This window comes from Chelonoidis abingdonii, chromosome 3, assembly GCF_003597395.2.
Source record: "Chelonoidis abingdonii isolate Lonesome George chromosome 3, CheloAbing_2.0, whole genome shotgun sequence".
Taxonomy (NCBI): domain Eukaryota; kingdom Metazoa; phylum Chordata; order Testudines; family Testudinidae; genus Chelonoidis; species Chelonoidis abingdonii.
Genome location: NC_133771.1, coordinates 189,428,403 through 189,450,752, shown reverse-complemented (window position 1 = coordinate 189,450,752; position 22,350 = coordinate 189,428,403). Strand labels below are relative to the sequence as shown.

The window sequence follows — 22,350 nt, the reverse complement described above, 5'->3', positions numbered from 1 at the left end:
CCCCATCCCACCTCTTCCCACCTTGTCTGGGGAAGGCCAGGGGAGGATGTCTCTGGCCTGGCTGGAGCTGCTCCAGCAGGCTGGGCAGCGCGGACGCAGCCTGCTCTGGTGGGCCAGACCAGGCGGCATGGCCGCAGCATGTTCCAGTGGGCTGGGCCAGGCAACGCAGCTGCAGCGTGCTCTGGCACTCAGGTGGCATGGCCACAGCCTACTCTAGTGGGCAGGGTCGATGGCAAGGCTGCAGCCTCCCAGCTCCAAAGCTGCTGCTGCTTCAGAGGCTAGGGGGAGAGCAGCATGGCCAGAAGCAGAGAGACTCTGGCCCCGCCTCTTACCTTCTGGTTCTGCTGTCTCTTCTTGCTCCCTCTGTTGGGGGGAGGGGTTGTGTCCCACCTCTCCCTCTCTATACCTGTTCATAAGCCAACTCCCTTCTCTGGTGCTTCACTTTTTTACTAAAGAAATTCGGCTTATGAATGAGTATATATGGTAATTTCAAGCAGAAGAGATTGACTAGAAAGTGTTAGATGTTGAGGACTGCGTGGAAAGTGGCTGATGGCATTGGTTTGGTAACTTCTTTAGCAGTAGAAAGCAGCAAGTGAGAGAACCTCACACTGTCACAAAGATGTCAGCTCTTTGCCAGATGGCAATTAAAATGGATTTCTGGCTTAGAGTGGTGAGAGCAGACTGCACTGTATATATTGTGGAAGCAGCCATAAATGTCAAGCAAAGTTTGCTCGTTTGCCACATCGATTCATTTAAAGGAAGGAGATAATCTAAATCCACAGGCAAGATGACCATAAAAGGACTTCTCACATGCAAGTTCCAGTTTGCAATTCAAAATGTGCACCTTTTTTCTGCCAACAGACTTTTCCAGTCTATTTCAATGGTCAGAATGTCCTGTTACCAGTGGATTTCATTATCCAGCTGGAGAGGATAGATGGTTCTGTGGCTAAGGCCCTAGACTGTGAATCAGGAGAGCTTTGTTCTATTGCTGGCTCTACCATAGGCTTTATTGAGCAAATAAAGCTACTTATTTTTCTATGTTTTAGTTTTTTCATCTGCAAAATGGAGATAATTATTCCTTATATCACCAGTGTTATGAACCTAAATGAATTAGTATTTGCCAGGAACTTGGATGCTACAGTGATTACCATAGAAAATACTATAAGAAAAACCAAACGGTGGTAAGGTTGTTGGTTTACTTAACATAAATTTTACAACTTTTCAAGGGCCCCCCTTTGCAATCACTGGAGAAAGAAATTGTCTCTACATTTTCCAGGCATTATCCAATGTAAAGGCAGGTCACTACAACAAAGTTTGAAGGCATATAAACCCTCCAAAGTCAAACTGGAGTTGTGTGGCAGGTGGGTTACATTATTTTAAGTTCATTTCCAACCACTAATCCCTCACCAGTAAAATTATTTGTGGAAGTCACCCAGCTACTGGAAGAACAGACTGATAATATTATCATTAAGGTTTTAGAAATTGCAAGTCTGGGAGATTTTATCAGTTCTATATTTGCAGAAAAAAACAGCCTTGGGAAGGAGGAGAAGGGGGTTTCTGCCCTTCTTAAATCAAAAATCCTTCAGAATAGACAGATAAAGGAATTATTGCTCATGGTTCTGATGAGAAATTTCATTTTCAAAGCAGACCTCAGTGAGATATTTTTGGGCATCCCATTTAATTCCAATTTTTTGAAGTTCCTCTGGCTTAGTTGGAAGGGGCAGTTTTACAAAGGACAAATCATGGTATCTGGTATGTGTAGAGAACTCCAAGGACCTTTATCATGGTCCAAAAGGTTTTGGTACAGTTACTGAAAATCTGGAATAAGATTTTGTAATTGGCATGTTAGTTAAGAGGAGTTTAGAGAGATTTTAAATATTCAATAAATGCAGATATACTAAAAGCAGTGGGAGTATGACAAACTGAGCAAAATCTTTTCTTGTCCCATATCAGAATAGATATTTTAGGGCTGATTGTAGATTCCATAAAATAATCCTTGGAGATTGGGTAGCAAGAAAAGGATTATATGACAGTCACGGCCTAGTTGTGTAATTGGTATGTCTTTATTGTTTACCCTGAGATACTCTGGGATACTCTGCATTTGGAGGATTACTGAGATGTTAGCTGGGGTCAGAAAGATAAAAAGGAGTGTGAACAGGTATTGATTTCTTCAGCAATGGCCTTCCAGGATTTACTGTCATGATGAACAGTCCTCAGTCCTTTTTCGCATAACCACACCAGTTATTTTGGAAACAGATGTTCCAAAAACCCATCTGAGAAGCCTGAGTTGAGACCAAATGACAAAAGGCCTTTGGACAAGAACTCAGAAATCCATTCAAGCTCTAAACTGTTGGTCAAACTGGCATGGGTATCACAATCAAGTGCTGATGGACTACACAGAAATGCCCTAAACAAATGACAAATTTGGGGAGAGGAAGGAGGATTTGTTCAGTGTGGTGACAACAAGAATTACACCAGTGCAAGAATTGGAAATCAATATCATCAAGCATTCTGGAAATGGAAAATATGATAGTGGTGCATTGGGAATCTATTACCAGCTCTGCCATTGGCCTGCAGGTGACCTGGAGCAAGTCACTCAGTTCTCTGTGCTTCCATTTCACCACCTGTAAAATGAAGCTAATGATACTGACCTCTTATGTAAAATGCTTTGAGACCTACTGATGAAAAAGTTCTGTATCAAAGCTAGCTGTTATTTATCCAAGAGAAGAGAGTCTGTGGGAAGAGTCGCTGTTAACAAGAAATATTTTTCTATGGCTGTTACATGCAGAGCACTACAGTACCTGCTGCCTCAGTCATCACAGAAAGAGATTCTTCTCCAGGTTCCAGAAAAAGAGAGCTGCAGGGAATGCGGTCTCTTTTAAATTTGGTGGCAGATCCAGGAGTATCTGTATCATTCCCACCCACTCACCTCTTCTCAAATCTTCAGGTAGTATTAGCAAAGAGGTACCAGAAGAGAAAATTAATGTGTTCTTCTTGATTTTTTTTCACTGTCCTCCAGGGCCATGATTTCTGGTGATTCTATGGTGTCTACAGAATTGTTAATAATCCTGAAGAAGTTAGAGTGAGTAATGTTTCAGGGTCTGATTTAAGGTTATTGTGCAGTAAAAGATTATCTGATGATAACTTCTTTACTGTTACTATTGAAATTTTGCACAATGGATAGATGGAACCCAGCAGCAGGTCATAAAATGAAATTTACAGGGATTTTGTTTTGTAGGACGTTGCAAAATGTAAAAATAGCCTTTTGGAAATTAACACTCAGAGATTTTCCGACTCCTATGGTGTAACAGGTGAAAAGTGGTTCTGTTTTTCTTCCTATTAGTAATATTAGGGAAACTAAAGTATTATGGGAAGCAGTCATGGGAAGAATAGTGAACCCTAAAGATTATTTTTTGGCAGAAACTGAAAGCTTATTGATCTCAAATTCTTTTATTGATATTTTTGAGAAACTGAGCCCTTATCATCACATTTTCCCACACACAGTAAATGGTCTTCTAACATCTGAGTCTAAGGAGGCCGAAGTTGACCTCTTTGGCAGTTTTCTGTTCATCTCTCAGGGTGGCAGTTTGCAGGTTGTGGCAGCTTGTGGGATGGCTTAAGCCCAAAGGGCCACAAATGACTGCTATCAAGCAGATGTAAATCTCAGACTTTTGATAATACTTACCTTACTAATCAGAGTGGGGTTTGAATCTTGCTGACCAGGGCATGAAATTTCTTTCCCATATCCCGCATTACTGGGTGTGGTGACAGCCTGAGTGGAGGAGGTTCATTTTTTCCTCTACTCCCATCTCCTTTTTTTAAGGCTCCTGGTGCATCTTGGAGTGTCGTGCCCCTAGTTCTACTTCCCTCTGCCCTGACTGGCTGGTAAGCTACAGCTGGGTTGTGGATGGCCTTTGAACCACTACAGGGAGTTCTATTTTCTCTCATCCCAGGATGGCACCTTTCCTCTGCATCCTTGCTTTCATGCCTTCCTGCCTAATCATATTCTTATGTTAAAATAAGTTTATACAGGATATTCTGGAAAGCTTTGGTCAATCTTATTTTAGGTTCAGAAAGCATTTTCCTCCATAATGTAAGAGTGGCTCATGGAGCATGAGGTTTTGCACTCTCTCTCTCTCTCTCTCTTTAATTTCCTCACAGCAACCAGGAGATTCTGGTTTCCCTCCTTGCAACTTTTACAAGCATCCACTATGGATTGTTGATTTAGCAAGATGATAGCCTGAATAAATGGAGAAAGCTTGGGGTAGAGTGGTTATGCAGGGCTGGGTATGAGTCTCAAAGGACTACTGTGGATTAAAGCTCTCGTCATCTGTGCCCATAACCCTCACATGAGTAAGGGGCTGTGTGCATGATGGTGACACAGATTGTTTTTTTTTTCCTGTTCAGCTGCTCCAAAGAGGTTCATTAGATTAAATGCTAGTAGAGCAGAAGTTTAAGCTCAAAATGGCTGTGATAAATGTTGAATAATATTCTACTTGTTAAGAGGAGGCACAGCCTCTAGGGCAGGGAATAACAGTTTTACTATAATTACAGCGATGGAAGCAAAACAGGGAAAGCGCCTTTATTAAACAATACTGAAAGCCATTGATTCTAGCTGGTTTTTCTTTTTCTATTTTATGGCAGCATCAAATCCCACGTACAAGGAAGAATTATCCAACGTAAGTGAGATGTTAATCCTTGCTTGGGAAAAACTGATGAAACGAAACATTTCATGGATGAATTTATGAACTGATAACTTTGCTTAAAGAAATATTTCCCTTCCATGCTCAAAAAATGTAAGTTTTATCTTTATATACATAGCAGTTGAAATTCTCAGGGCCTGATTCTGTTTTTATTTGAAATAGTGTCATCTAGATTACCTTCAGTGACGTCAATGGAGTTAAACAGATGTAAAACTGGTGTGAGAGGATAATCAGGCTGTTAATGTTGATGTAGGCAGGGATTTTCTAAATTGTCTAAGAAAATAGAGATCCCAATTCCTATGGACTTTCCTGTGACTTTCCTTCTTCTAGCCCCCTTTTGAAAAACTCTGCCACATTTTTTGTTATTCTCTCATTTGTTTTTTTCAAAAAGGAGACAAACTCCTCAAAGGGCCAAAGGGATATTTTTATTCTTCAGAGTATACCTTGAGCAATTTGGACATAAAGTTCAACCCAAAGGGCTAGAATTAAGGACTAAAATTTACAATAAAAATGTTTTCCAATTAAAATTGAAGACTTAAATCTGTCAAGTGAACAGAAAATGAGCTCACACCTCTCTCTTCTATTTTCTTCCCTTCCTGTCTTGTTCTCAATGCATCTGCTTCCTCCTATTATTGAGGAATGCTTAGCCCTCCATTCAGGGGCGGCTCTAGCCATTTCGTCGCCCCAAGCACGGCGGCCCCAAGCACGGATACTCCACTGAAGCCGCAGGACCAGCAGACCCTCCGCAGACATGCCTGCAGGAGGTCCACCAGAGCCGCCTGCCACCCTCCCGGCGACCGGCAGAGTGGCCCCCCGTGGCACGCCGCCCCAAGCACATGCTTGGTGTGCTGGGGCCTGGAGTTGCCCCTGCCTCCATTGCACAGTAAGTGACTTCTTACTTTCCTCTGAAACTATATATACTACATTATTTACTCCAATATTTCCTACTCCCTCCCACCTTTCCTCCATTCCCCCCCAATCATTCTCCATGCCACCTCCCTTTGAGGCAGTAGTAGCCATCTCTTTTTTTAAATTTTAGACTTGCATCACTGATCGAGAATTATTTCTATATTACTTCTATTCCAGTGACAACGAGAAGCTCCAGTCACAGACCAGACCCCACTGTGCTGAGTGCAGTACAAACAGAACAAAAAGGTGGTCCCTGCCTCGAAGAGCTTACAATTCTTGAACCAGCATTTAATTACCATTATTCATGTTAGTGACACTAAGTGAAAGGAAAGCCAGGGGAGGAAAGAAGAAAAAATGCCGGGAGCATTGAGAGGTGAGAGGGAATGGGACAAGAGCTCTAAAAATAAGTATCAGAGAAAAAAGAAAATGATTTATTCAATGTGAAGAGTGGGAGGTTTGGCTTGGCTTATACAGTAGCAATGAAGCTCATGTGAAGAGGAGGTGAAGGATGTGGGTAGGATGAGAAGTTTGACTGGGAAGAAGAGTGCGTTTTCAAGGCAGTAGCAGATCAGAACATTGAAATATGAAGACTGAAGTATATGGTATTGAAAAACAAAGGACCAGTTTTGGGCCAGTTTCGGTTATCCCATTCCTCACTTCGTAATTAGCTGTGATATGGTCCAGACACAGCAGTATTTTAAATTCTTATAAACTCTTATACGGGGATTATGTTTTGTATTTCTGCCTATATCATGATTAATTTAAATATCCATGGCATGTAATAAAAGTTAAAATGATAGCCTATGAAAAATGTGGAGGAGTCGAGTAAGGACATCTGAAAGGATTTCAAACACCTTTTTTGAGATACAGTTTAAAAGGATTTATACTCAATGAAACACTGAAGATGTGATCCTGAAAAGCCCAGTCTGTTTCATCAGGCTGCTTCAATTTTTTTAAAACTATTTTACTAACTAGTTCTGCTCCATAATTTATCTATTGAAGGTGTAATAATGGCTTCCTCACAAGTCATTTTAGCATGGTCTTTGCACTTGTCTCAGATAGGGTTCCACAATGTGGAGATGGAAGAAGTGTTTTCCAACACTGACATTTTGAGGGAAAGATGATGCATCATCCCCCCTGCATCCTTTCCCTCCCAGCTGGATGATTTTTTAATATGAAACTTTTTCACACAAAAAATGCAGATTTGGGTAGTCCAAAACACTTTGTGAGTTCTGTAAGAATTTAAGCAGGTTACATTTTGGTGACATTGCATGACCAGCGATAGTGCACTGGACTGGAACTCAGGGGACATGGATAGTATATCTATCTTTACCATTGACCTGTTGTGTGGCCAAGTCAATTTACCTCTGTTTCCCCTTTACTTTTTTTTTTTTTCTTGTTTTCTATTTAGACTGTAAGCTCTGTGTGGCAGGGACTATGTGTTTATAGAATGCCTAGGACAATGAAACCTGATTTTGGCTAAGCTCTATAGGTTACACTGTAACACAGTAACATTACATTTTAATACCACAACAGAGAAAGTCATTAACAACTTACATATCTTTCCTTCATAGCAACTACATTCTTAAAACAGAGAATTTACGCTTAAGTACAAAAGAACAGAATTTGCCCCTTAATAGTGCTCATTCCAGATCTGTAACTATTAGAGATCCAGATCATGGAGTAGTTCCTGTGACTTCAATGTGTGTTTGCAAGTGTATTCATTATTTTATTTTTATTTTTCTACTTTTTTAAAATTTCCCCCAAAAATCTAAAACTTCACATAACCAGATAAAATAGTTTCATGTTTTGCAATAAGAAGTGACTTAGTTAGATTTAAAAAATACTACAGTCAACAGGAGACTTCGTGACATGACCCAATACATCAAAATGTGAAGGAAAGATCCGTGATATTGGATGTTAACTCTCTTTTCTTCAAAAAGCAGCTTGAATGAAATAAAGCAAATAGTGGCAGACTTGAGGGGTCTCTGGGAGTACTTTCTAATAATTCTCAGTCTATAAATAATTACTGGATAAAATAGGGATGAAAACTGAAATTGTTACACTACAGTTAGGATAAATGTTTAACATGGGTAAGATTCTGCCACCTTCATACATGGCAAGTAATACTTTACTCCAGTAGGATTATTTGAGGGGAATGTCCTCACGACACAACAAAAGTAGGGTGGGAGAATCTAGCCCCACAGGATTTAGCGGGGTGCAAAGGATGAAATTTGTAGTAATTAAATAGGTAGGAGATGAGGTTATTATAACAATAGGAAACACATGATTTTTCATATTGTCCTGCATTTGTTAGGAGTTTTTCTATTTTATTAAAAAATGTACAGAGACAATTCAAGCAGAGGAAAAAATACATTCAAATGTATTTCCCCTGTGGAAAGTTCATTTAATTTAACTCCTTGCAACTTTGTATGCCTGTCCTTTCTTCAATAAATTTGCTGTCATGCATTGTTCCTTGTTGTCCAGTCAAAAGTATGCACCTGTGAAAGGCTTTGCCAAGAGGCAGTCACATATTGTGATCCATGATGAAAATCAGAGACAAAGCCAAATTATATTGCTATGACATCTGTCACTCCATCTGCTTTAGTTTCCATAAACAACTAAACCAATCCATAGATTATACTGATGTTTTTACTTTATGTATAACCAAGACTTTGTTACAGTAGGAAAATAAGCACATACAACCCAATTTCTGCACACACACACGCGCGAAAAACTATTAACTTTAAATAGGCCGGAATGAGCATAAAATGGCTTTTGTGTTTTATGGCTTTTCCTTAGTTACTAATCTGATCAGATTATAGACTCACCCCCTATTCATAGAATCATAGAAATATGGGCCTGGAAGGAACCTTGTGAAATCCAGCACTTGACACTGAGGCAGGACCGAGTATATCTAGACCATCCCAAACATATATTTGTCTAAGCTTTTCTTAACCTCCAAAGACAGGGATTCCACAACCTCACTTGGAAGCCTATTCAGTGCTTAACTATCCTTATAGTTAGAAAGTATTTCCTAATATCTAACCTATATCCCTCTTGCTGCAGATTAAATTGATTACTTCTTGTCCCACCTATAGTGGACATGGAGAGCAACTGATCACATCCTCTTTATAACAGCCACAAACATATTTGAAGACTTACCAGGGTATCCATCCACCTTCCTTTCTCAAGACTAAAAATTTCCAGTTTTTTTTTTTTTATTTTACCTGTCCAAATAGGTCAGGGTTTTTTTAAACCTTCAATCATTTGTGTTGGCGAGAGTCCAAAGGATAGCAATTTGTTCTCATCTTTCCTAAAGTGTGGCACCCAGAACTGGACATAGTACTCCAGCCAAGGTCTCACCAGTGATGAGCAGAGCGGGACAATTACCTCCTGTGTCTTACAAACAATATGCCAATTAATGCACCCCAGAATGCTATTTGCCTCTTTCACGACTGCATTGTGTTGTTGGCTCTAATTAAATTTATGATCCACTTTAATCCCCACATCCTTTTCTTCACTACTACCACCTAGCCAGTTCTACATATTGTTGTATTTGTGCATTTGATTTCTCCTTCTTAAGTGCAGTATTTGGAACTTGTTTTTATTGAATTTCATCTTGTTGATTTCAGACTAAGTCTCCAATTTGTCAAGGTTATTTTGAATTCTAATCCTGTTCTCCAAAGTGTTTGCAACCTCTCTCTTTTTGGTATCATCCACAAATTTTATAAGCATACTCTCCACCTCATTATCCAAGTCATGAATGAAAATATTGAATAGCACTGGACTCAGGACAGACTCAGGCAGGAGCCCAATAGATACATCCTCCCAGTTTTACAAAGAATAATTGATAATTACTCTTTGAGTACAGTTTTTCAACCAGTTATGCACCCACTTTACAGTGATTTCATCTAAACCAAATTTGCATATGAGAGTCATGTGGCACAGTATCAAAAGCCTCACATCTACAGCTTTCCCCTATCCAATTAGCCACTAACCCTGTCAAAGAAGGAAATTAGGTTGGTTTGGCATGATTTGTTCTTGACAAATCCATGTTGGCTATTACTTATTACCTTACTTGGCTATTACTTATTACCTTACTAGCCCCTAGGTGCTTACAAACTGTTTAATAATTTGTTCCAGTATTTTTCCAGATATCAAAGTTAGGCTGACTGGTCTATATTTCCCCCCTTTTTCAAAGATACATACTCTGTTTGCCCTTCTCCAGTCCTCAGCGACCTCACATGTCCTCCATGAGTTCTCAAAGATAACTGCTCACAGTTCTGAGATTGCTTCAGCTAGATTCTTAAGTATCCTAGGATTAATTTAATCAGGCCCTGCTGACCTGAATACATTTAATTTATCTGTTGCTTGCTCTACATGTAAAACTTAGGGTGACACAGCTACATCACTTACAGCTGTGAAAAATTTTACGCCCTGTGTGATGTAGTTAGGTCAATCTAATCTCCACTGTAGATTCAGCTAGGTCGATGGATGAATTCTTCCACCAACCTAACTGTTTCAGGGGAGTGGATTTACTATAGTGATGGAAAATCCGCTTCTGTGGCTGTAGTAGGTCTACAGTATAGCACTGCAGCAGCATAGCAGAGGTGCTGCTGTAGCACTTGCAGTGCAGACCTACCATAAATATTAATTTATAATATTTTTGTATTGTACAGTATTGATACATATAACAAGGATAAATTATTTCTTTGATTACTAAGGCAAAGAAAACTTCATGGCACATAACTGTTAGTGTCATAAAATATAAATATATGCCATGTTTGCTGTAGATATCCTAATTTCCCAACATATAATTATGGAGCCCACTTGTTTAACCTCAAATATTTTATTCTAACATGGTTTCCCACTTTGTAAGGCTCTATTGTTTGTGGAGGTGAACATGTTCTTATTTTACTTCAATTACTTACAACAATTATAATTGTGTTATTTATATTACTAAATACAATAATGTATCAGTTATTCCACACCGGTAGTAGTTATAACAATTTGTGTGGTAAAATGCCAACACACTGCTTTCAGAATCTCAAAAGCTGTAATCGTATTAATGCATGACCATTTGGGATACAAATATTACTGGAAGGAGAACTGCTTTCAGTGCAGTTTCCTCTGGATTGGGAAACCCGAGGGTAGGAAAAGATTCTGCACTGACTGCACAAAGATTTCTGCTGGACAAGAGCTAGATACGATTGTGAGGAAGCTAGTAAGAATACCATATTACCATCACTCCCAGTAGGTGAAATTATGTGTGCAAGGAAATTAAATCCTGAATTGGACAATGGCTAAAAATATACTAGGGGGGAAAATAACTGGAGATGAAAAGGATTCATTGCGAGTTCTTGGGACCCGTTAAATATGTTTATGACAAATTCCTATGATGAAGTTTGCTATTAAATTCTCATTTGCAGATTTGCATATGTTAGTTGTCCCTGTCTCTAATGACTGAAATATGTAAATATTTCCTAGCTCCTCCTGATATGGAAAGATGTAAGTACTATTTTTACTTCTCCATATGTAATAGCGGAATTTTGCCACAGGGTGGTACACCATGCATATTTAACTGAAGGTTTTTGTAATTCATCTGACAGTTTGGTTATGCCCTCTGCCAACTTCACTCCACCAGTAATAGAACAATCTGGAGACATCAAAATAACTGGCCTCTAGCGAAAGGGGCTTGCATTTTTAAAAGTCTGGGACCTACTTTTAAATGCCAATAACCTGACTTCATTTACCACAAAAGTGATGAGACTTCCTCAAGACTACATCTAGACTTTCTTAAAAAAAAAAAAATTCATCAGTTTTATTTTTAAACAGTAAAATCTTTAGGTGACCACTTTACCTAGAAAAATGAATTAAACTATACAGAAAAAACTTTAACTGACAGTCAATAAACTTGCAGATTAGGTTTCGGCTAGAAGGGAAGACTATATTATGAGTCAACTGTAACATAAGATTTCACAAAATAAGAGTTCTGGCATTTGAACATTTCTTGTTCAAACTGGAATACAAATACTAAATGAGATTTTTGTTTGGATAAACTGTTAGTTTCCCCACCTATCCTTACAAATAAGGATGTTAAATTTCATTTCTCTCTTTTCTTGAAATATATTAATAAAAGGTCTGGGTCTTTGCTTGTATTGTAATAAAATCACAGAAGAGAGAATCTGAGACTACAAAAGTAAAGATTTCTTACAAAAAGAGAAACAGAAAAGAAGATTTAATGTTCAGTTACTAAAATACAAGTACTATAGCTGACAATTGTAACAAATCATGGTTAATGTATTGCAGCTAAGATTTACGCAATGTGTGTGCAAGCACTGAAAGTGTCTTTACAGATTCTGTTTGGTGTCAATTTAAAAATAAAAGCTCTATCTGTTTGATACAAAATATTAAAATGAACTACTCAATGTTCCTTTTTTATTATAAAACTGTGTATTGCACACAGAAAAAATTGCCCATTAGTATAAGTTGTATATACATGACTCAGCAAAACAGCATCAAATTCTTCTCAGTGTTATTATTGAAATATACTACTTTTAAATATCACTGATATTCCACTGTGTTTGCAGACTATTAAGGTGTTAATTAAACTAATTAAAATAAAACAGAAATGATATCAGAAATAACCTATACTTGTAAGACCCAAATTTCTTTTCCTCACCAATTTTTTAAAATTAAACTTGTATAGCTACTATCTGACTTTACACTCATCTTCACAGCTAAAGGTTATATTCATTAATTTTCAATATAAATTATTTTACTACTTATGATGAACAGCAATTTTATTTCCCTATGGACTAGACATTTTTTTAAACTGCAAAGAGTGAACCTAGATTCCAGGGGCCTGATTTTTTCTCATTTACATTCAAGAGGTGAAATCCTGGAATCACTGAAGTCAGTGGAAATTTTGCCAAGGACTTCAGTGAAGCCAGAATTTCACTCATGGAATTCAAGAATGTACAGTAGTTAGTGGGGTTATACCAGTGTATGTGCGTGGAGACTCCGTCCTCATTCCAGAGTCAGATTGTGGTGAATTCAGGTTTCACAGAGTTACATTTCAGTAAATTAATAATAAGAGAAAGTACTTTCTCATGTTGTCACAAAGCTCTTCACAGCTCAGCTTGTAAAATGACAAAAGCGGGGATTTTCAAAGTCACAAATAGCAGACAGGCACCTGACTCTTACTCATCATGAGTGGGAGTTAGGCACCTACCTGCCATTTGTGCCTTTGAAAATCTCCCCTAACCCTTTCATATGGCCACATGGCCACTTGATTCCATTTAGTTTTCTGCCAATATAAAACCAGTGTGAAGAAGAGCAACAGACAATGAAGGTTATTTTTTAAAAAGGTTAACACAGTACTTGCCATTTTTAATCATTGTTAATTTCTACATTATAGAGTCATGCACAATTTTTTGAAACCTACCTCTCTCACATGATCTGCCAAGGTAGCCTGTACCAGAACAATCACAGATATATCTGTTCCACCCATCCCTGCATACACCATTGTTTTTACAGGGGTTGCTCAGGCATGGTTTTGCAGTTTCTCTTGAGCATGAGGGTTTCACTCCAGCAGTGCTTTGAATTTCAGCCATTTGTCGAATATCCTTGCTTTGGCCATCAATAAACAAGTCTCTGATGCAGCCAACATATCCATAATTGAGAAGTGCTGTCCACACCTCTGTTGGAAAGACCAGCCCTGCTTTATTTTCTGGCAAGCCCCCGAGATACAAGTCATCATCTAGGTCTAGGATTTCGCTTTCTCCTGGTGCAGTGTAAGGTGTACGTAATGTGTTCACAGAAATGGTACCTGGTAAGAAACAACAAAATGCAAAATTTTAAAGATATTAAAGCAAATTCTGGCAGCATTTATTCCCTGAGTCCCAAAATGCAGTATTTGCTTATTGCCAAATATCTCATGCCTGAAAGCCCTAGATGAATGTTGTATTTACACATTTTAAAATAATAAAATGACACATTATTTTGTATTAAAATATCTCTTAAACACTATCACGAAATATGTGGTATACAAACATTTCCACAAAATACTGCATGAACTTGAATGTATGAAAACCAAAATCCATGTGACAGATTTCAGGTAGATAAAATGTATTACTCAGTGCAAAAAAATCAAATATATTTCAAGGTGATCTTCAGAAATACCCTGTTGGTGCAACAGCAACTCTCTGCACTGCCCTCTAAGTGGCTCAAGATCCCGTGCTTGGGATTCTGCCTCTGAAGAGATAATGGGCGGAGTCTTTGGGTTGGATCCAAAGCCCATCCAGGTCATTGAAAAGACTCTGATTTGTTTCAATGGGCTTCGGATCAAACCCTTTGTCTGGGAGGGGAGGGGAAGTACTCTCATTGGCTGCCAGGCAGCCAATCATTAAAGAGATAGTGATGTACACCCAGAGAGAAAAAAATAATGCCTTTGACATTTGCATCTAAATGTGTGCTTGTTATAGAGAGGGGAAAGAGGGAAGCACATGAGAAATCATGAAATCAGAAATATTTATTTATTTTTGCTTTCAGTTAAAAAACAAAAACAAGCCTGAATTTTTAGCTCTGCCACTTATGCAAGAAGCCTCAAAAAAGCTTCAGATGTGTTGCTCAAAATGTTGGCGAGGATGATCAATTGTCAAGATCCTCTACTCTGAAAATAATTGTAAAGACTGAGGACTCCAACTGAAAGAATTGAACATAGAGAACCATAGCACATTTGTGCTAATCAGATTCAGTCCAACTGTTGCAGTAAGATTATTAAAACAAAATCTGTGTGTGGATTTTAATATGATCCTGTCTTCACATTCAAGCAGGAGGTGAAATCACAATCCCCTACAGATCACTGTATTAATGTGAAGTACTGAGGCTGAGGGAACTGGGCTTATTTAGTCTGCAGAAGAGAAGAATGAGGGGGGATTTTATAGCAGCTTTCAACTACCTGAAGGGAATGGAGCTCAGCTGTTCTCAGCGGAGGCAGATGACAGAACAATAAGCAATGGTCTCAAGTTGCAGTGAGGGAGGTCTAGGCTGGATATTAGGAAACACTGTTTCATGAGGGATAGCTCAGTGGTTTGAGCATTGGCCTGCTAAACCCAGGCTTGTAAATTCAATCCTTGAGGAGGCTAGTTGGGGATTGGTCCTGCTTTGAGCAGGGGGTTGGACTAGATGAGGTCCCTTCCAACCCTGCTATTGTTTGTTGCTTAATCCCTTTCAGAATGATTATTTAGGAAAAAAAACCCCTATGATTCTGTGAGGAGGGTAGTAAAGCACTGGAATGGATTACCTAGGAAGGTGGTGGAATCTCCATCCTTGGACGCTTTTAAGACCCATCTTAACAAAGCCCTGGCTGGGATGATGTCATTGGTGTTGGTCCTGCTTTTAGCGATGGGACTAGACGACCTCCTGAGGTCTCTTCCAACCCTAATATTCTAAGATTCTACCAGCCACATTCTACTATATAAGATACAGCAGTGAGTGTTTTATGTTTTACCCTCAGCAATGTGTTTGAAAGCATACTGTGGAAAGCAGGAGAGCCCATGATCACATTCCTCTTTACATATAGATGCATGTGAAACATCATTCCTATTATCACTATGCAGCACAGAATCCGGAAAACCTCAAGGATTATTATTGAGAATTGACAACTATGGAGCAGTTCCCCAGGAATGTCATTTGGAAAGGATATTTCCAAGATCTTGCATGCACCTATATCAAAATATGATTATAAACGGAAAGCAAAAGTGAGTCAGACAGAGATGTTTGAAACAAACATTTTATTATATGAATCAAATTAAAATAAAGTACTATACAGTAGAATATAGACTTAAAAAGAACAAACTAACTGTTTTTCTTTGTTTGGAATCCCATGGCCTGTGTTATGCAGGAGGTCAGATTACATGATCACTGTGGTTCCTTCTGACCACTAACTCTATGAAAAACAACCATTTTTGAAAGGCCACAATTTGGCATGATCAAATACATTGCTGTCTGCGCCCACAGAATTGTATTTGTGATGGGGGTATTTTGTACTCTGATGATAGAGTCCCAGGGAATGCACAGATTAAAAAAACTGTAATGGGCAAACCTCAATGTCTCAGTTAGAATAAGCATTCAAAAGTTTAGACATTTATTCAAATAATTTGGGGCTGGAAATGTCAGAAGATAAAGTTCCTTTGTGAGATTTCCAGTATTTCTAATTTAAGCTGAGCTTGGTATATTTAAAAAACAGCCTCTCTACTTTTAATGGTTACCGAAAAGGATGAGGGGACAAAAAACCTTGTGCCTTATTTGCATCTTTATAATTGTGTATAAAAATGCCTGAACAATTTGCTTGTTTTAAATATTTATCCCCCACTTCCTTTAACAATATCGGGAATAATTTTCTTCTGTTTTTTGCTTGAGGTCTATTTGGAGAATCAGAAAATTGGAATGGGAGGTTCCTAAATCCCTAACTGAAGGAGGTCGGTATGTTGAATCTTTAACTAAGAGACCCTTTCTTCCATCAAAAATCCCTCAAAATTTTCAATTATGAGAACCTAAAGTTATTTTACTAAATCTATATTTAAGCACCTCTATAACAAGTCTTATTTCTGATGTTCTGAGCATCCACAGTTCCCATTAAATCAAACCTCAGAAAATCAGCACCTCTGAACATCAGGCTACCTATTAAGGAACTAACTTTAATATGAAAATTTTTGCCAAAGCTTTTAGTAATCAGTTGTGTCAACCAACACACACTTTTACCGAATTTGATACATATTAAATTAGATATGGTAATTACTGCATTATGAATAATATCCACTAAATATTAAAAGATAAAGGGGGGGATAGCTCAGTGGTTTGAGCATTGGCCTGCTAAACTCAGCATCGGGAGTTCAATCTTTGAGAGGAGCCACTTAGGGATCTGGGGAAAAATCAGTACTTGGTCCCGCTAGTGAAGGTAGGGGACTAGACTCAGTGACTCTTCCAGTTCTAGGAGACAGGTATATCTCCAATTATTTTTTTTTTGAAGGTTTGGTTATGGGTTTCAGAGCTTTTCTTCTTTAGGTAACTAGCTTGAATTAGACCAAGATCATTAGTGAATAAAAGCTTTCTAATGACATTTTAGCAGACTAATATACATAAAATGAATTGGTGGTCTTATACCAGTTCCAAGTAACAAAAGCAACTAGTACAACTGGCACATTTTTAAAGCATCCTTAGCAGAGAGGACTGGGATTAATTGGACATAGAAAACAAATTATACCTCTTCACCCTTAGATACTTGATCTCAGTCCAGGTTCAAGAAAACTGGTTGCACAACTTAGTGGAACCTTTCACTGCTTCTACCCATGTTGTACTAGATCTGGTCAATCTGTGGAACTATTTGGCATTACCAACATTATTTCACTGGCACTGTGGAAGCCTCAGGCACTGATGCACCTCAGTTCCTCATATTCTCTGCCCATGGCATATAACAGTCTAGTCTCCTGTGCGATGTAATACTTTGGTCTAATTTTGTTGCTGGCATTAGCATGTGGATGCTGTCATAATATGAGTTTGACTTCTGTATTTGGGGGGCCAAGGGGCTGGGGTGGGAGGTCAGGCTCCACAGGGGATCCAGATGCAGCAGGGGGGGTCTTAGCAGAGCAGGCCTCTGGATGAAGGGAGTGACGCTTGGTGGTGTTGGGATTCAGATATGGGGGTCTTGGTAGGGCTCAGCAGGAGGGTCTGGGTTTGTGGGGTCTCTGGAGATAGGGGGTGAGGCTCAGCGGGGTGGGGATTCAGGTGCATGGCAGTTGGGAGGGAGGTCTGAATGCACTAGAGTTGGGAAGATGTGGGTGCAGCTCCCCATACAGTGAGGAGTGATGGGGGGCAGGAAGTGGAGCAGGTGTGTGTGTGAAGCTTCCTGAAGCCAGGAAAAGTTCCTGGGGGTGGTTCTGATTCAACCCCAGTGGCTCTCTGCAGGGGGACTCCCATAGTCCTTCTGCCCCACTCCTACAGCCAGGACTAGCAGCTGAGCACTCACCTGTGTTGGGAAGTGGCTCAGCTGCCTTGTTCTTATGGAAAATGGCACCAAACTGGAGCTGTGCTGTAAAGGTCGCTGCTCTCCTGCCCTCTGTTTCACAGTCCATGTCGAGAAACTGACCGGCAAGCATGGAGTGCCTTGCATCACTGCTTGTGCACCCATGCAATGTTCCTCTGTGCCCTCCAAGAGAACTGGGGGGGATGGTGAGCAGCAACGCCAGGCTCTGTGCCTGCTGATCAGTTTCTCCATATAGGCAATGTGATGAGTTATCAGGAGCTACTTTCCTGCCCTCCCCTTATGCAGACCATGTGGGGGAAAACTGCCCAGCAGACACAGAGCTTCATAGAGTCATAGAATATTAGGGTTGGAAGGGACCTCAGGAGGTCATCTATTCCAACCCCCTGCTCAAAGCAGGACCAACCCCAATGAAATCATCCCAGCCAGGGCTTCCTGAAGCTGGGCCTAAAAAACCTCTAAGGATGGAGATTCTACCACCTCCCTAGGTAACCCATTCCAGTGCTTCACCACTCTCCTCATGAAATAGTGTTTCCTAATATCCAGCCTGACCTCCCCCACTGCAACTTGAGACCATTGTTTCTTGTTCCATCATCTGCCACCACACAGAACAGCTGAGTTCCATCCTCTCTGGAACCCCCCTTCAGGTAGTTGAAGGCTCCTATCAAATCCCACCTCACTCAATTCAAATAAAGACACAGGTTGCCCTCACAAGGGATTATGTCCTCACAAATCCTCACAAATCATGTTATAACAAAGGATGGCCAATTCCTAGTCACCATATGTGACCCAGCCAAGAGACAAAGTAATGGGGAGGATGAGGGAATCAGTCAATAAGACTGAGGGCAGAAAGATGCCAGATGAGGCAAGGAGTTACACGCACTCTTGCTTCAGTAAATTGGGTTGAATATGATGGAACCTCTTGTAGAAGAATGCAATGGGTCACCAATAAACCTTGATGATTATAGGCTACAAAATGAGATATTCTGAAGCAATAAAAGTTTGCTCTCTCATGGCAAAAACGATTGCTTTTGAGCTATATAAAGTATTTGCCGGATAGGAGTTCTGCCTGGATAGGAGTTTTCTGGTGCACCTGGCACTGGCCACTGTCAGAAGACAACATACTGGGCTAGATGGATCTTTGGTCTGACCCAGTATGGCCATTTTTATGTTCTTATGATATCTTGACTGACAGATGGACCAATTTTTCATAAAAATGTATGACACTGCACAAAATTTAGATTATCAGTGGCAGCTCTTTGACATCTTATGAAATTATAACATTCAATGACTCTAAAAAAAGAAGCACAAATCCGTCATGGGAGAACCAGTTATCTATGTGATCTTAGGTTTACTCCATTTTCATACCATGCCTTTGAAACTCTCCTTATTTTGCAGAGCTTGAGAGAGGAGTTCTTCAGCTACACTGTCAATATGTTGCAGCATAGCTGAACAATTTCAACCCAGAGATGTATGCAGATGCTTTTGCCGGAATGGCAGAAGAAAAACTGTTTTAGTGGGAAGGGATGTCTTAGAGGAAAATGGATGTGCAGGGCTGAGAAACTACAGCATTAGATTGTAAGCTAATCTGGGGCAGATAACATCTTTTTGTTCTACGTTTGTACAGTGCCTAGCACCTTGCTGCTACAGTAAAATAAAACAAATACATAAATAAATATTAATACAGCCAATGATGAGACAGTGAACACCCAAGGGAAAAGGTGGCTTGACCGCCTGGTGAGTAGAAAAGATTCTCCATGTCTCCCTGAGGCAAGGAAAACCTAGGGAGAAAACTGTTTAAAAACTTTTTGATTGACTTTTGGGTCATAGAGAGGAAAGGGAAGGCCTAGCTAAGGACTGCACTAAGTGAGCTTCAGGGATTGATCTGACTCAGAGCACTGATCCTTGATCAATGAATTCAACTTTAGAATCTCAGTAAAGAAGTATTTCTTTCCTCCCAATATCACCTGGAAGCAAGTCCATCCTTTAGGCTCTTGCTATGACCTGTTGGATCTCTAACAATGAGCCACCCAGCCAGGTACTGTATGCATCATCTGAGGGCAGAATGGGGGGGGAGGGGTAGTACTACTTTATGGATAAACAATCACTTGTACAGTACCAACCCAGAACACTACTTGAATGACTAATTAGGATTGTTTATCTTTGGAGCACCAGGTCAATCCAACACTTCAAATAAGTAATTTCAAATACGTATTTAATCAGGAATAAGTGTGATGATTCATGAATGGTCTATTATATTATACATATTTTTTTATATACGAACCAAACCACAGGGCTTGTAATGGCTATTTAGAAAGTGCTGCTTGCAGTGCAAGACTGATTACAGTAAACCTCTAATTATATGCTCTGGTAAGATCCATGTGTGCGCGCTCTCTCTCTCTCTCACTCACACACAGACATACACACAACAATTTCTAGAGCTTAAACCAGAACTCTGACTTTAATTCAAAATATCAGTGACTTTTTAGCCCTTACATGCTGGTTTACCCATGCATAACTGCTGGTACAATCTGTTTTACAGTGCTGTACACCATTGAAGGCTGACGAGAATGATACGTTCTCTATCTGATTTTAATGTGTAATGATGATTTCTAAAGCATGGCAGTTTGTTAGAAAAATGCTTGTGAGGTTATCCTTGGGTATGCCAAACAACTTAACAAAAATTTAAACAATACTCAGGCCTCACAAATCAGTTATTAACCTAGCCCTAATGTGTCACAAAAACCACTGTAGGCAAAGACCTTTGCAGCTGTTTCATGGTATGTTCCTACTTCTTTTACTGCAAAGTTGGCAGTACTGTAACAGCTGAACAGCCAAACATTTCCCTTAGGTATCTGTTAATGAGCCTCTTCAATCATATTCATTATCTCAGCAATTTAGTTTTTATAAGTCCGTTTACAAGAAACTAAGACATCCACGCACAGACATATTTCTAAACCTTAACTCATCAGTTGTGATCAGTAAAATACTTAGATTGTAACTGCAGCTGGTGCAGCTACCTTGATCTCTGTACTTACCTTATGTAGTCTATTAAGTTACTATTTGAAACTCTCATAACTGTTTATTGGCAGACAGTGAAAAGCTAAGAAAAGACTGGGCTATTCTGGTTATATTATATCGTACTCTTAGTGTGCTGGAGTGAATATTATCTGGTAGTCTGGTAACAGCTGTGGCCAAACAAGGCTAGCTAGATGACAGAAAGGTGATAGTTGTTGTTGCTGCAGCTTAGAGTGTATATTTCCTGTGGCTGAGAATCAGGAAGAGAGCAAAGACCAGAAAATAAATCAAAGCACTTGCTGATCCTGCTAATACAGAAGTCAAGGAAATTAGCCACACTCCTTGAGAAGCGTCACAGCTTTCTATTATCAGTGGGCACCACTCTGTTTTGGATTTGAAAGCTAGAGAAATGTAGGAATAAAAGACTGCAAAACATGGAACATATTTAGCAGCAAATATGGTACTTGAGCTACTTATTCATGAAGATGGAGCACAAATTTAAAATATGTCATGTTAGCAGTGATTGGCTCAGATAAGTAGCTAGTAAGTGTGCGATTTCAAAAGATCAGTCTCTCAGGAGATTTCCAGTATTCCTGGTTTTGGCTGGAATAGATTTATTGCAGAAGATGCCCCTCTCATAGATTCTGCCATGATTACACTGAGCGTGTAATAGTGAGGAGTTGTGAAAGACAGCACCAAAACACGATAGGAGTAGCAGAATCTAGCTGAGAATATTTTGGTACTTTCGTTTCCAGTCAGAAGAAAAAGAGGAACACACAACTTATTTTTATGTTAAGCAAATGTTTTTTTCTGATGCAAATTCTGTGGTCCCTATTCAGCCATTATTTAGGGAATACTCCCATTAGATTAGATGACAGCATTGCCAATGCAAAAATGGAGTAAGAATTTCAGTACTTTTCCCACTGTAAATATTAGCCAAACATATTCAAACCCAATTGTGTTGGGTTCAGGTTTTAGATGACAGTTCAGTACAGTACTAATTTTCAGGGTGGATAAAAATCAATTTAAAAATAAAAATAAATCAGATTTTTTTTTATTTAAATTGGATTAAGATACATTATAGCTGAAAGATCTCTCATCATGGAATAGGGATTATAGATTCTAATTCTTTAGTATGAGACAATATATTCATGTAATGTTTAAGAAAAGTTTTGTAAATTAATTTCAATAGTTCATGGATTAGGACCCAATTTTATGGGATTCCAGGGGCTTTTGTATAGATTATTTAAATTAATCTATCTACTCAATGGGACTCAGTGCTCAGTCTAGAAGATACCATCAGAGATGCTTAGTTTTGCAGTTCTCAAACTGTGGATTTGTGTATCCAGAGATAACATGCTTGTTAACAGCAAAATGTTTTTAAAATAAAAAAAGTAAATAATATATAGAGGTGAGAAATGACAGACCCCAACTCTATTGTCCCTCTGCAAATTTGTGTACACAGAGTCAATCCCTTACCTCTCTCTAAAAGTGCAAAGTTTCAAAAAGTTCAATGAATAGAAGATTGTTGGGGGCAAAATAGTTCTGGACAAGGAGAAGAAGTCTGGAGATAAATGTGAGAAGGGAGGGACAGGCAGTAGAAACAAAAGTGAAACTGTTTGTGCAGCATATTCCAGAACTCTTGAGTTCTTTCTGAGTGTAACCTTCATT

The 22,350-nt window shown here is 39.2% G+C and overlaps 1 protein-coding gene across 22 annotated transcripts in view; it reads right to left on the bottom strand.

Moving 5' to 3' along the window:
- The window catches only part of NRXN1 (neurexin 1), a 1,354,235-nt gene that overhangs the window by 682,018 nt on the left and 649,867 nt on the right, over positions 1-22,350 (bottom strand). For all 22 annotated transcript variants that reach the window (XM_075064378.1, XM_075064379.1, XM_075064391.1 and 19 more), the window contains one exon: positions 13,063-13,446. In XM_075064378.1, coding sequence (XP_074920479.1) covers positions 13,063-13,446 — 384 coding nt within the window. The remainder of the gene's footprint in view (positions 1-13,062; positions 13,447-22,350) is intronic.